The following is a 12,374-nucleotide window of genomic DNA, read 5'->3' as shown; positions in this document are numbered from 1 at the left end:
GGCCATACAGAGATCTCTCCCATGATCTATTTATACCCAGAACTGTATCTATAACAAGGGGGCATGCTCCACGTTTGGAGGAAAGAAGGTTTCTACACCAGCAAAGACAGGGGTTCTTTACTGTAAGAGCAGCGAGACTGTGGAATTCTCTGCCTGAGGAGGTGGTCATGGTGAACTCTGTAAAAGAGTTCAAAACGAGTCTGGATGCATTTTTGGAGAGTAATAACATTACAGGTCATGGCAAGCGGAGAAAGAAAAACTGCGGCAGCTCACCGACTTCAATCTTGGCTTCTTTATTAAATTGCGGGTGTGCAGGCAGGTGCAAACTTACCATGACAGAGCGACATACGTTTCACACAGAAAAGTGCTTCTTCCTGAAATGCGCCGGAAGAAGCATATTTCTGTGTGAAACGTATGTCGCTCTGTCATTGTAAGTTTGCACCTGCCTGCACACCTGCAATTTAATAAAGCAGCCAAGATTGAAGTCGGTGAGCTGCCGCAGTTTTTCTTTCTCCGCTTGCTGGGATTTGTTGTGTATACCTATACTGCTGAGCACCATCTCAGGCTTATATTGGTGACTGTGCTACCCGAAGGAGTGAGGGATTGCCGCGTCCCCTTGGACACAGTAGTGCCAGTTATATTCTCTCCTGTTTACATTACAGGTCATGGATACTAGATTTATAGGGACAGAACGTTGATCCAGGGATTTATTCTGACTGCCATATTTGGAGACGGGAAGGAATTTTTACCTCTAGTATGAGATTTTTTTTGCTTCCTCTGGATCAACTCAGTAGGGACTCATTATGAATATAGGTTGAACTCAATGGGCCTTTTTAGCCTTCCACTGGATCAACTCAGTAGGGACTCAGTAGGGATATAGGTTGAACTTGATGGACTCTGGTCTTTTTTCAACCTCATGAACTATGTTACTATGTTACTATCTTGTCATCCTTGACCACCCTCCTGTCATCCCTGCTCACCCCCATATCTCCTGTGTCCACCCTCCTGTCATTCATGTCCACCTTGGCCACCCCTGTCCATTCTCGTCACAAATGCTCACCTCCCGTCCACCCCCCCAGTCTACCCCCTGCACACCTGTCTACACCCCCAGTCTACCCCGTCACCCATGTCCACCCGTCTCTTTGTCACTCCTGTCTACCCCTCTTAACCGCTTGTCTAACCTCCTGTCATCCATGTCCAACATGGCCACCCCCCTATCCACCCCTGTCATCCATGTCCATCCCCGTCACCCATGTTAACCCTCCTATTGTACACCCCTCTGACCACATCCTTTTCACCCATGTTCACCCCTCTGTCCCTTTGTCACCCGTTATCACCAGTCACTATCCAACCGTCACCCGATGCCCACGTCACCCATGTACACTCTTCTACACCCTTGTCACCCCTTCTACCCCCCCCCCTATGTCTTCCATGTACACCCCTCTGCCACCCATGTACACCCCCTCTGTAACCCATGTACACCCCCGTCTTCCATCTGTCACCCCTCTACACCTGTCACCCCTGTACACGCCTCTACACCCCTCTGTTACCCATTTACATCTATGTGCCCCTGTGTTCCTCCTCCCTTGTAAAAGGGGAATCTGGAGGCTGATGCTTGTAAAGTGCGGAGCCTAATAGGTTTGTTTTGCAGGTTTAATGGTGAAGAGTTGTGGCTGGAATAAATGGTCATGATGGACCGGACCAGATGGAGAAGAGAAGGGAACGACGCTGATCAGAGAAGACGTCATGTGTGAGTTGCTGTATAAAGCAGCACTGTAAATTACATACTGACATACAAATAGATATTGTGCATTACGTAATTTTTTTTCGAGGGGTGCCCTGAGCGGAAAAAGGTTGGGAAACACTGCTATAGGGTAATAGGCTGAACTCAACAGAAATATGTATATCTTCCTCCTTACAAACTATAACTATGTATTGTAGAATTAAGAGAGGCTAATCTCAAATCACATCGCTAAAAAAGGCAGGGGAAGAAGATTGTACATAATGTAGTTAATGCATATTATACCTGAATGTACAGCCACTGGAGAGGTATTCACCCAATATTGCTTTGGTGCTTTAAAGGAGTATAGCCAGAAATTGAAAATTCTTTGTTATGTTCAGTAAATTATAAGAAAAAAAATACTTGAAAGTTCTTAAGTTCTGTATTTTATAATTTCCTAGAAATATGTAGGCTGAATGCTGACATAATGACTGCTACCAGATGTTAAAGTCAAAACTGTCAAATCTTAACTATGTAGTGACATCGGAGGAGGGAACTATCACAATAGTCAGGGTGATTTGTCAATAGACTTTAGATAAGGTTTTGCTTTTCTGTACAACACACACTGCTCTCTATCCCTCTCTTTCTGTATTAGAACGCTGATGTGACTGGCCGCAAGATGGCTGCCGATTATATAGGACTGTGACATTACCGGGTGGCTGGCTGGTGACAGGCAGCATGTGATTCATAGTCATCCCGCCTACCCTTCCCAGGATTCCTCGCCCCATATCCTCACATGTGGATCCACCATTTTAGATGCCCGGCCCCTGGACCTCACTAAATGGAGTTTAATGAAGCTATTTGCATGATCAAATTGTGGCGATAATCGCATTAATTGCAAATCAAATTTTTCCTGAAATTCCTAACGAATTCGGATTCGTCAGATTCGATTTGCTCATCCCTATTCATGAACTGAGAATTTATGCAAGGACGGGCTGGGATACCTTGATAGAGAATTAGGTCCACAGCTTGCAGGTCTGTATAATGCTAACATTATTAGATTATACCAATGTGGCCAGGAGTACTCAGGAGATGCACATAAAAGCTACACAGAGCTGTACTTACCATGTAAAAATAAGACAAACAGCAGCATATTGTCCAAAACACTGAGCCCGTTTTCACAGATTTCACCTGCAATGACAAAGTATATAAAATGAGAATCGAAACGTCTAAGAGACATACAAAGTATATAGGTTTTATTACTTTATTAATCCCTTCTAGACATCCAAAATTTTTACATTTTCCCATATTTCCCCTCTTGAACGACCTATATTTTTTTTATTTTCCTACCAACAGAATCATGAAGGCTTTTTTGTGGGACAAGTTGTAGATTTTATTAGCACCCTTTTCTTGCAACTTTTGTGTGCGCCCTTATGTCATTTACCATATGGGATCAGTAACATTATATTTTAATAGTTCTAACAAAACCACATGGCGACAAATAGGTGTTAACTATAAAAAAGTAAGATTTTATTTTTAATTTGAAAAATAGGAACGGGGTGATCTGGATTATGATTATTTATAAATGCTTTTAAATATTATTGATTTTAGACTATATTAGATAACACTAATTGGCAATCAGAGATTGCATCGCAGAGGTGCCGATCAGACCACCTAAATCACCAATGATGTACAATATAAATGTTGCGATCGCTAATTATATACAGTCATGGCCGTAAATGTTGCCACCCCTGAAATTTTTCTAGATAATGAAGTATTTCTCACAGAAAAGGATTGCAGTAACATGTTTTGCTATACACATGTTTATTCCCTTTGTGTGCATTGGAACTAAACCAAAAAAAGTGAGGGAAAAAAAAGCAAAATGGACATAATGTCACACCAAACTCCAAAAATGGACTGGACAAAATTGGTACCCATAACTATTTGGTTGCACACCCTTTGGAAATATAACCATCAATAAGCTTCTTACACCTCGCAGCCGGAATGTTGGACCACTCTTCCTTTTTAAACTGCTCCAGGTCTCTCTTATTGGAAGGGCGCCTTCCCCCCCAACAGCAATTTTAAGCTCTCTCCACAGGTGTTCAATGGGATTTATTCCTGGCCACTTCAGAACTCGCCAGTGCTTTGTCATCGTCCGTTTCTGGGTGCTTTATGACGTGTGTTTGGGAGTAGTAGTTCCCCAGCTGCGGGAGTCTTCCGGTGGCTGGGGAGGATACATTAGTGTTTGTACTACTACCCCCATCAAGGAACAGACTGTTCAATGATGGGGGTTGTAGTACAGGGGCTAAGGGACTGATCACACTGGTCTAACTTCTGAGACGTGATGCGATTAGAAGTTATTAAACAGGGGCGGGCCGCATGCTGCGCTCCCCTGCGATGTATCTTACTTTTAAATTCCCCGTCGGGAGCCCTGAATGGCCGGTACGCATCAGCCATTCAGGGCTCCTGGAGGGGTTTTTAAACTTCAGTGTTCCTTACTGTATAATCATATTCCCCCTTAAGTATATTAATTTTATTCCCCCCTGTGTATATGTATGATTCCCCCTTGCCTGCTGCAAGGTCTTCTAGCGCTGTCACAGCGCACAGCAGGGACATGCCATTCCATTCCCTGCTGCTCATGTCCGTATCGGATAGAGGAGCATCGGAGAATGGAGGGACCTGTCCCCCGTGCGCTGTTATAGCGCTCCATTCTCCACCGCTGTACCTGACCTGTGCCCCCAATGCGCTGCCTCATTCATATATTCTCACCGCCACCTGACATGTCTCCGCTGCTGCCCTGCTCCAAGCGCAATCAGAGCGCACAGCGGGGGCATGTCAGTCTATTCCCCACTGCTCATCTCTGCACCTGACTGGTACAGAGATGAGCAGTGGGGAATAGACTGACATGTCTGTTCCATTATGGGAGTAGTAGTAGTAGTAGTCCCTTAGCACTGCAGGAGTCTGCTGCCGTTTAACATCCGTTTTTAAAGGCTTTTCTAACGGAAGTTTATTACTGGTCTTTTAACGGAGCAACTTTATAGTGTGAAAGGGGCCTTAGTGTGGCGCGCACACAGACACACAATGCAAAGACCAAGTGAACATCTCTCCTTTATCTGCTTTTAGGTTTGATTTTTATATTGCCCACACCTGTTACTTGCCCCAGGTAAGCTTAAAGGAGCATCACATGTAAGAAACAATCTTATTTTCCACAATTTTGAAAGGGTGCCAATAATTTTGTCCCGCCCATTTTTTGGAGTTTGGTGTGACATTATGTCCAATTAGCTTTTTCCTAATTTTTTTGATTTAGTTCCAACATACACAAAGGGAATGAACATGTGTATAGCAAAACATGTGTTACTGCAATCCTTTTCTGTGAGAAATACTTCATTTTCTTGAAATGGGTACGGTCAGATCCAAAAACTTTTGATGTGTTTTAAAGCATACACAACCAATAGGTTTTGCAATTGCTTTCATTAGAAAATGTTCAGTATTTCATACAGAAATAGTCAGTCAAACAACTGCCGCCCTTGCTTGCTTGGACAGGATAGGAGAGATGCGAGCAGACCGCATACTGTGGGAGGGGGCGGAGACCTGCACAGTGAGGCCACACCCCCTTTGAGAGGAATTCAGACTAGCGAGTTAAATTAAAAATGTAATAAAAAAATTAATAAAGGAGCTAGACACATAAAAATTTGATGTACATGGTCAGGATTAGGTACAGCGCGATATTTAAAAAAAAAAAAAATTGGGTTGGATCTGACGTACCGCTTGAAGCATTTCAGGGGTGCCAAAATTTACGGCCATGAGTGTATATCTAGAGATTTCAGGGACTGACTATCATGTGTTATGAGCAAAAAACCAAATCAATGCCTGGTCTCTCAGGATCTGTTCACCTTTTCTGTATCCAACAGATTTCAGTACGCTAAATGAATGGGGCTAATCCTTTTGTAAATTAGTGGCACGTCAAACTGCAAAGCCACAGCAGAAAGTACCACAGGTTAGAAATGAAAGCATTTAGGTGTTCCCTGCTGTCTCCATTTAGAGATCTGAGTGACCTAATGTTTAGGCACTCCAGGAAACTTTCCTTATACATTGCAGCAATAGCTCTTAAAAAAATAACAGTGCTTGTGTATGCCATGTGCTTATCCGTTTTAGCTAATGTGACAGGCAGTTTCCAGCCATAATGATTTCTATTTTGACACTTTTTTCTAATGCCACCACTTCCATGACTCCTAGGGGTTTGCAGAGAGAGAGAGGCGAAGTCTCATCGCTGCACTTACTCTAATGAAGTCACATGGTTATCTTATCCCCCATGGCTAGACTCAAGCAGCCTGAACTGTTGATACTTATAAGTAAGTGGGTCGGTATCCGTTATTTTAATCAGTCACATGCAGTTTTATTTAAAAGTGCCTTTTTGAATAAGGTCATGAAAGCAATAAGAGAAATCTAAAATTTTAAGCTATGTTAACATGTTTTTAAATCACATCTTTACTACGGTATGTATTGGCCCAGTTTTTGCTGTGATTTTCGAAATTGCTGTAAACAAAAAAAAAAAAAAAAAAAAAACACACCACCACAATTTGTGCAATTGCAGTAAAATCGCATCATTTTAGGAAAATCAGAGCAGAAGCACAGCAAACACTGTTTAAAACACAACCCCAAGGAAGGACATAACTATGATATATTCTTTTCCCATAAATAGGATAACAGCAGCGTACAGGTCTGGGTGGGATGGGTGTTGATGTAATTCTATAGTTTACAGGAAGTCCGCTGACTCAGGAAAGACATTAACACTGATTTTCTGAGGGTCAGGCTTGTGATCACATGACCCAGTTGCACTAATACAATCTAAGGTTGCAGGTATGCTGGAATGAAACCAAAGGCACTAAAGGACTAATAACCAGTTACCAGTGATCTGTATGGAGAAGATGCAGATGGTATACTGTCCACATGCTTCCAAGTCCACGCTACTAAGCCAAACTGTAGGGTCACTAACATTACGAGCTTCCTTAGCAACTACCCAAATACAGAGCTTAGCCTTTGAGTTATACAACCCTCAAAAAGGAGTGCTGGGGGGTTTGTCATATCATGTGACTCATAATTTTCATTTTCCTGTCACCGTATAGGGTCAGACGACAATAAAAACATAATTGGGTTGGCACTACTAAACTGTAGCACACAAATTCACCATGAGAAGCTCCATTACAGAACTTCCAGCAACCAAGTCCCGTTATATAGTGGTGCTCGGTTGACAATGCCACAACAGGCCCAACGACTGTATGCAAGCGGATAGATGATCAACGACACACTCACTCCAGATCAATAAAAAAAAACTGCAGATTTTTATTGTACTTACATCGAGGTTACAAGAGGGTAATACAAGGAGGGAGCAGACAAAGGGAACTGTTCTCTGTCAGCTCCTTCCCTCCCTGTATTACCCTCTTGTAACCTCAATGTGATCAGCGGTTAACCGATCCAGAGTGTGAGTGCCGTTACACCTCATCTATCTGTTTGCATACAGTACAGGATCAGGCTCTCCGTGTGACAGTCCAACTTTACTGAAGGAGCATGTAAACAGAGTGCAGGCAGAACGATCAGCTCTACAGCCAGTAAACTTACATGGAGCAGAAATGATGGGGTTCAACCATTTTTGAACATTAAACTTAATGGGGTACTCCGGTGGAATAATGTTTTTAAAATTAACTGGTGCCAAAAAGTTAAAACACAGATTTGTAAATTACGTCTACCGGTATTTAAAATTTTTAATCTTTCCAGTACTTCTCAGCTGCTGTATGCTCCAGATGAAGTGCTTTTATTTTTGAATTTCTTTTCTGTCTGAGCACAGTGCTTCCTGCTGACACCTCTGTCCATGTAAGGAACTGTCCAGAGCTGGATAGGTTTGCTATAGGATTTTTTTCTCCTGCTCTGTACAGTTCCTGACACGGACAGATGTGTCAGCAGAAAACACTGTGGTCAGACTGGAAAGAACTACACAACTTCCTCTGGAGAATACATTAGCTGATAAGTACTGGAACGATTAAGATTTTTAAATAGAAGTAATTTACAAATCTGTTTAACTTTCTGGCACCAATTTAAATTTTTAATTTTTTTTATAAATCCACCAGAGTACCCCTTTAACATGTAAACAGCTGATAACAGACAAAAAGCACTAAACCGCAGCTCTGTCAAACAATGTGGTACAATTCGAATATTTAGTGCCAATTTTACATAGTTTAGTACTTTACAGGAAAGTGTATGGTGATGGTCTCCACACAATTCATGCAAATTTTTAGTTTATTGCTACTTTTTAGGTGACTGCTTGGTGGCAGACATAAAAATGCTGGGATCATAGAAGTGCAGACGAAAACCAGAATACAAATGCACAAAGACAACACGTTGTTTCCTATTATAAAGTCTGGGCACTGAAGCGCCCGTGATCATTAGAACAGAGTCCCCGAGTCTTCTGTCCTCGTCTCAACAAGGAATCTGAATGAAGCAGCAGTGTTTGAACATGTGCTGGACCACTCTATGCAAAGCCTACTGGGCAGACAGAAACCGCCAAGTCAGACTCTAGTGATCGTGGGGATCCAAAGGACCGGTGATAGATCTTTATTATGAGGAAACCATTGTGAGAAACTTTCCTAAAAAGATCTATAGGAAACAGCTTATGCACTTTTTCATGCGTTTACGTGTAAGCGCTCACACACGCAGCTATATTATGGCTCTAGGGCTCTCATTTATGTGCAAAGTGCCACTTACTGTAATTCCCCAAGACTGATTTGACATACAGGCATATGGAGGTAGTTATATGCTTCTGTAAACACCTAACAGGAGGTATTATACCCTAGAACAGTGTTTCCCAACCAGTGTGCCTCCAGGTGTTTTAAAACTACAACTCCCAGCATGCCTGGACAGCCTTTGGCTGTCCAGGCATGCTGGGAGTTGTAGTTTTGCAACATCTGGAGGCACACTGGTTGGGAAAAACTGGCCGGCATTTATCATTGTAGGTGTAAGTGAAGCATTTTTCTACATTTTTGTGTGCTGGTAATGTGTAGGAGCACCAGATTTTTAAAATGGTCACAGAGCATCTGATACATTTTGTGCGGGTCACATTTTCTGAAATATCTCTTCGCATACACAAAAAGCTAAGGTAAGTCTTGGCTGGTGTAGGTTTAGAGACTTTTTAGTGGCTTTGCGCCTTTTTTTGTGCCTTTTCACATAAAGGTGCAGTTCATAAAACCCATCCATATCATGTGTATTGACAAAATCAGTGGATTGCAACTTAAAATCAGCAGAAATGTGTAAACCAAAAGGTGCAAAAAAGGTGCAAATAAACCCTGCTTGTGCCTTTTGTAGACACAAAAAACTGTCTAAAGACAATGATAAATGTCGGCCACTGCCCTAAAAGCACGTAAGGCAGCACAGGTCAGTATTCCAGTATGCATTCTGTATTTTTGCTTCTGGGCACCTGATATTTTGGACAGTTTTGATAAATGAGGCCATGAGTATAATGCAGGAGTGGGTGGTGCATGACTCATTCCCTGTATGGTGTTGAATCCATATGTCATGGCCCTGCACTAGGCAAAACAGAATAAGATTTGTCCAGAGCATTCATTAATCTGAGGTTTATCGGTAGTCAGAATCCAGTCATGTGTACGCAGTGGTCTGTTTAATAAGAATGCACTCCCTGCACCTCATTTCTGTTACAGGGTTAGCCAAGTAGCCTTCTAGTCACAGCTTCAGGCAGAGGATACGTTGGCAATACTTGCAATAGGCGACTATACAACATTGGATTGATTTCTAGAACGCTAGAATTTCTAGAACACTGGCACAGGCTCTGTGCATTCACTGAGGCACCAAGGATTCTTGGGAGATTTAAAGGGGTACTCCGCCCCTAGACATCTTATCCCCTATCCAAAGGATAGGGGATAAGATGTCAGATCGCCGGGGTCCCGCTGCTAGGGACCCCGGGGATCGCTGCTGCAGCACCCCACTATCATTACTGCGTAGAGCGAGATCGCTCTGCACGTAATGGCGGGCAATACAGGGGCTCCGCCCCTCGTGACATCACGGCCCGCCCCGTCAATACAAGTCTATGGGAGGGGGCGTGGTGGTAGTCACGCCCCCTGCCATAGACTTGCATTAAGGGGACGGGCCATGATGTCATGAGGGGCGGAGCCATGACTTCATGCTGCTCCGGCCCCTGTATCGCCCGTCATTATGCACAGAGCCAAGGGGCGGAGTACCCCTTTAAGCGCTAAAGCCTAATGAAATGTTAAAGTTACTCTGTAATATAGTTTAAAAAAATAAATCGGTAGGTAGTGGTACTATATGCCCATGTAAATATCTGCATAGATTATTGGCTCTTTATTACATTTAGCAAAAATATGGATGTCACATGGATAGCAAATAGGCTCATGTGAACGCAGCCTTAAGGTAAAGCCGTAAAAGTAAAACAATGGACTTAAAACACTATTCAAATGAAAGGCACATTTTCTAGTCTACATCAAGAGTTACACTCTTCGCTTACATGGATTTAAGCAGAACTGAAATATATAATAAAAACTGAATTTCTGGTTGTATTGGAGCAGAAGTGGATTTGTAGACAGATTAATAAAACAACCGCCTTTAAACTGCAAGGCTCACACCTTACCGTGCAACTGCAGGCACCAGACAAGACGATTGCTACCAGTCTCCAAGGTTAGGAGGGGTCGTCTCATAAGATCAAACCCTTTATAAAGTGAAGCCGATGCAGTGATCAGTGGACTGCAGCAGTTTTGGCTTCTCTGGCCACATGTAATGACAAGGGTAGCCTGGTCTAATCCACTGCAAAGGAGATTGCATTACATGGCAACCGTTCATCTAAATGGTTGTGCATGAACTGTGTGAACGTGCCAGGCTTATAAAAGTGGCCCTCTACTCTGACACAGAAGTGGATCCTGAGTGGACTCTCCCACTTTAAATTCAATATGGACTCTCCCACTTTAAATTCCGTATATACAGGTTGTAATCTCTAGTCCTGAAACAACCTCTTTAAATGAGAAAGCGTTTTATGGTAGGTTGTGACTGAAAAAGGCATAATGCGAGATGCAGAAACCCATTTTAGCTCTGTTTTGATGAAACTTTCTAGTCTTTACTAGAAATTTTGTAACACTTAGCTGTTAATATGAGTACATTATGTCTGTCAGTCTCTGACATTCTGCCCTCTGTGGTAGAAGTAAAAGCAGGACAGATGTTATAGACCAATTTAGATAGTAGGTGAGGGGGAAGGAGAGAAAAAAAGAGCAGACACAAAGCAGACAGCAGGGGATAATTAGTCATGGCCGTAAATGTTGGCACCCCTGAAATTGAGAAAATTAAGTATTTCTCACAGAAAAGGATTGTAGTAACACATGTTTTGCTATACACGTTTATTCTCTTACGAGGGAATTTATCACTGTATATAGAGCTTTTTTGTCTTTAACGCAAAAATATGCACAAATTCTTCATATCCATGTCTACGGTTAAGTTTACCTTTCTACTGTAGAATCAAATTTATTAACTGTTTTTTCTGTTTGTTTTTTTAACGCAAAAACCCCCCCCAAAAAAACAAAACCGCAAATATACATCCCCCTCGGAGGACACGTACCAAAGTGTTCTAAAGCATGTGGGAATGAAACTTGTGTTCCTCTTTGTATTTTGTAAGCATAATATAAACTATTTTGGGACAGTTAGGACTACTACTCCCATCATGGACAGGCTCTGCCCATGATGGGAGTTATAGTTCAGGGGCTGAGGCGCAGATCGCACTGTGTCATTCCCCCGAGGACCGCTGCGATCTGCATTTATTAATTGTAAAAGCCGGCGGCACATACGGCTACACTGCGCTGCCCGCCTGCTACTGTATATGCTGTCACATTTCATAATCCCCGCCCAGAAGACGGGAGCTCTCATTGGTGAATAGCTATTCACCAATCAGAGCTCCTGTCTCCCAGCGGCGGCGATTATGAATTATGAGCGGTGTATACAGGAGGCGGCGGGCAGCGCAGTGTAGCAGCATGTGCCGCCGGCTTTTCCAATTTTATTACATGGCTCAACAATCATGCAGGCAGGGTTGATTCCACCATTGTCCAGTATTATGCAGGGATATATGTGACTGATGTATGCAGAATTTTTAAGTTTGTTTGGTTTCAATTGATTTGCTTTGTTTACTTCAACTGTGCTAAATACTGGACAATACTGAGAGGCCTTTCCGCCTCTACCTGCACTTTTGTTTTTTTACTCACCTTCTAAAAATTATAACTCAGTTTTCCACCTACAGACCAATATGAGGGCTTTTTTTTCTTTGTGTCACCTATCTTTACTTTGTAATGATATCAATCAATCATTTGGTGGATGGAGAGAGACATGATGTCCCAGATGTGCTCAATCAGATTCAGGTCTGGGGGAACGGGTGGGCCAGTCCATAGCATCAATGCCTTCCTCTTGCAGGAACTGCTGACACACTCCAGCCACATGTGGTCTAGCATTGTCTTGCATTAGGAGGAACCCAGGACCAACTGCACCAGCATATGGCCTCACAAGGGGTCTGAGCATCTCATCTCAGTACCTAATGGCAGTCAGGCTACCTCTTGCAAGCACATGGAGGGTTGTGCGGCTCTCCAAAGAAATGCCA

At 42.8% G+C, this 12,374-nt stretch overlaps 1 protein-coding gene across 3 annotated transcripts in view; it reads right to left on the bottom strand.

The window, feature by feature from the left end:
* STT3B (STT3 oligosaccharyltransferase complex catalytic subunit B) overlaps window positions 1-12,374 on the bottom strand; it is a 169,911-nt gene that overhangs the window by 71,750 nt on the left and 85,787 nt on the right. For all 3 annotated transcript variants that reach the window (XM_056520086.1, XM_056520084.1, XM_056520085.1), the window contains exon 4: window positions 2,846-2,911. In XM_056520086.1, coding sequence (XP_056376061.1) covers window positions 2,846-2,911 — 66 coding nt within the window. The remainder of the gene's footprint in view (window positions 1-2,845; window positions 2,912-12,374) is intronic.

This window comes from Hyla sarda, chromosome 5, assembly GCF_029499605.1.
Source record: "Hyla sarda isolate aHylSar1 chromosome 5, aHylSar1.hap1, whole genome shotgun sequence".
Taxonomy (NCBI): domain Eukaryota; kingdom Metazoa; phylum Chordata; class Amphibia; order Anura; family Hylidae; genus Hyla; species Hyla sarda.
This window is presented reverse-complemented; position numbering and strand designations above follow the sequence as displayed.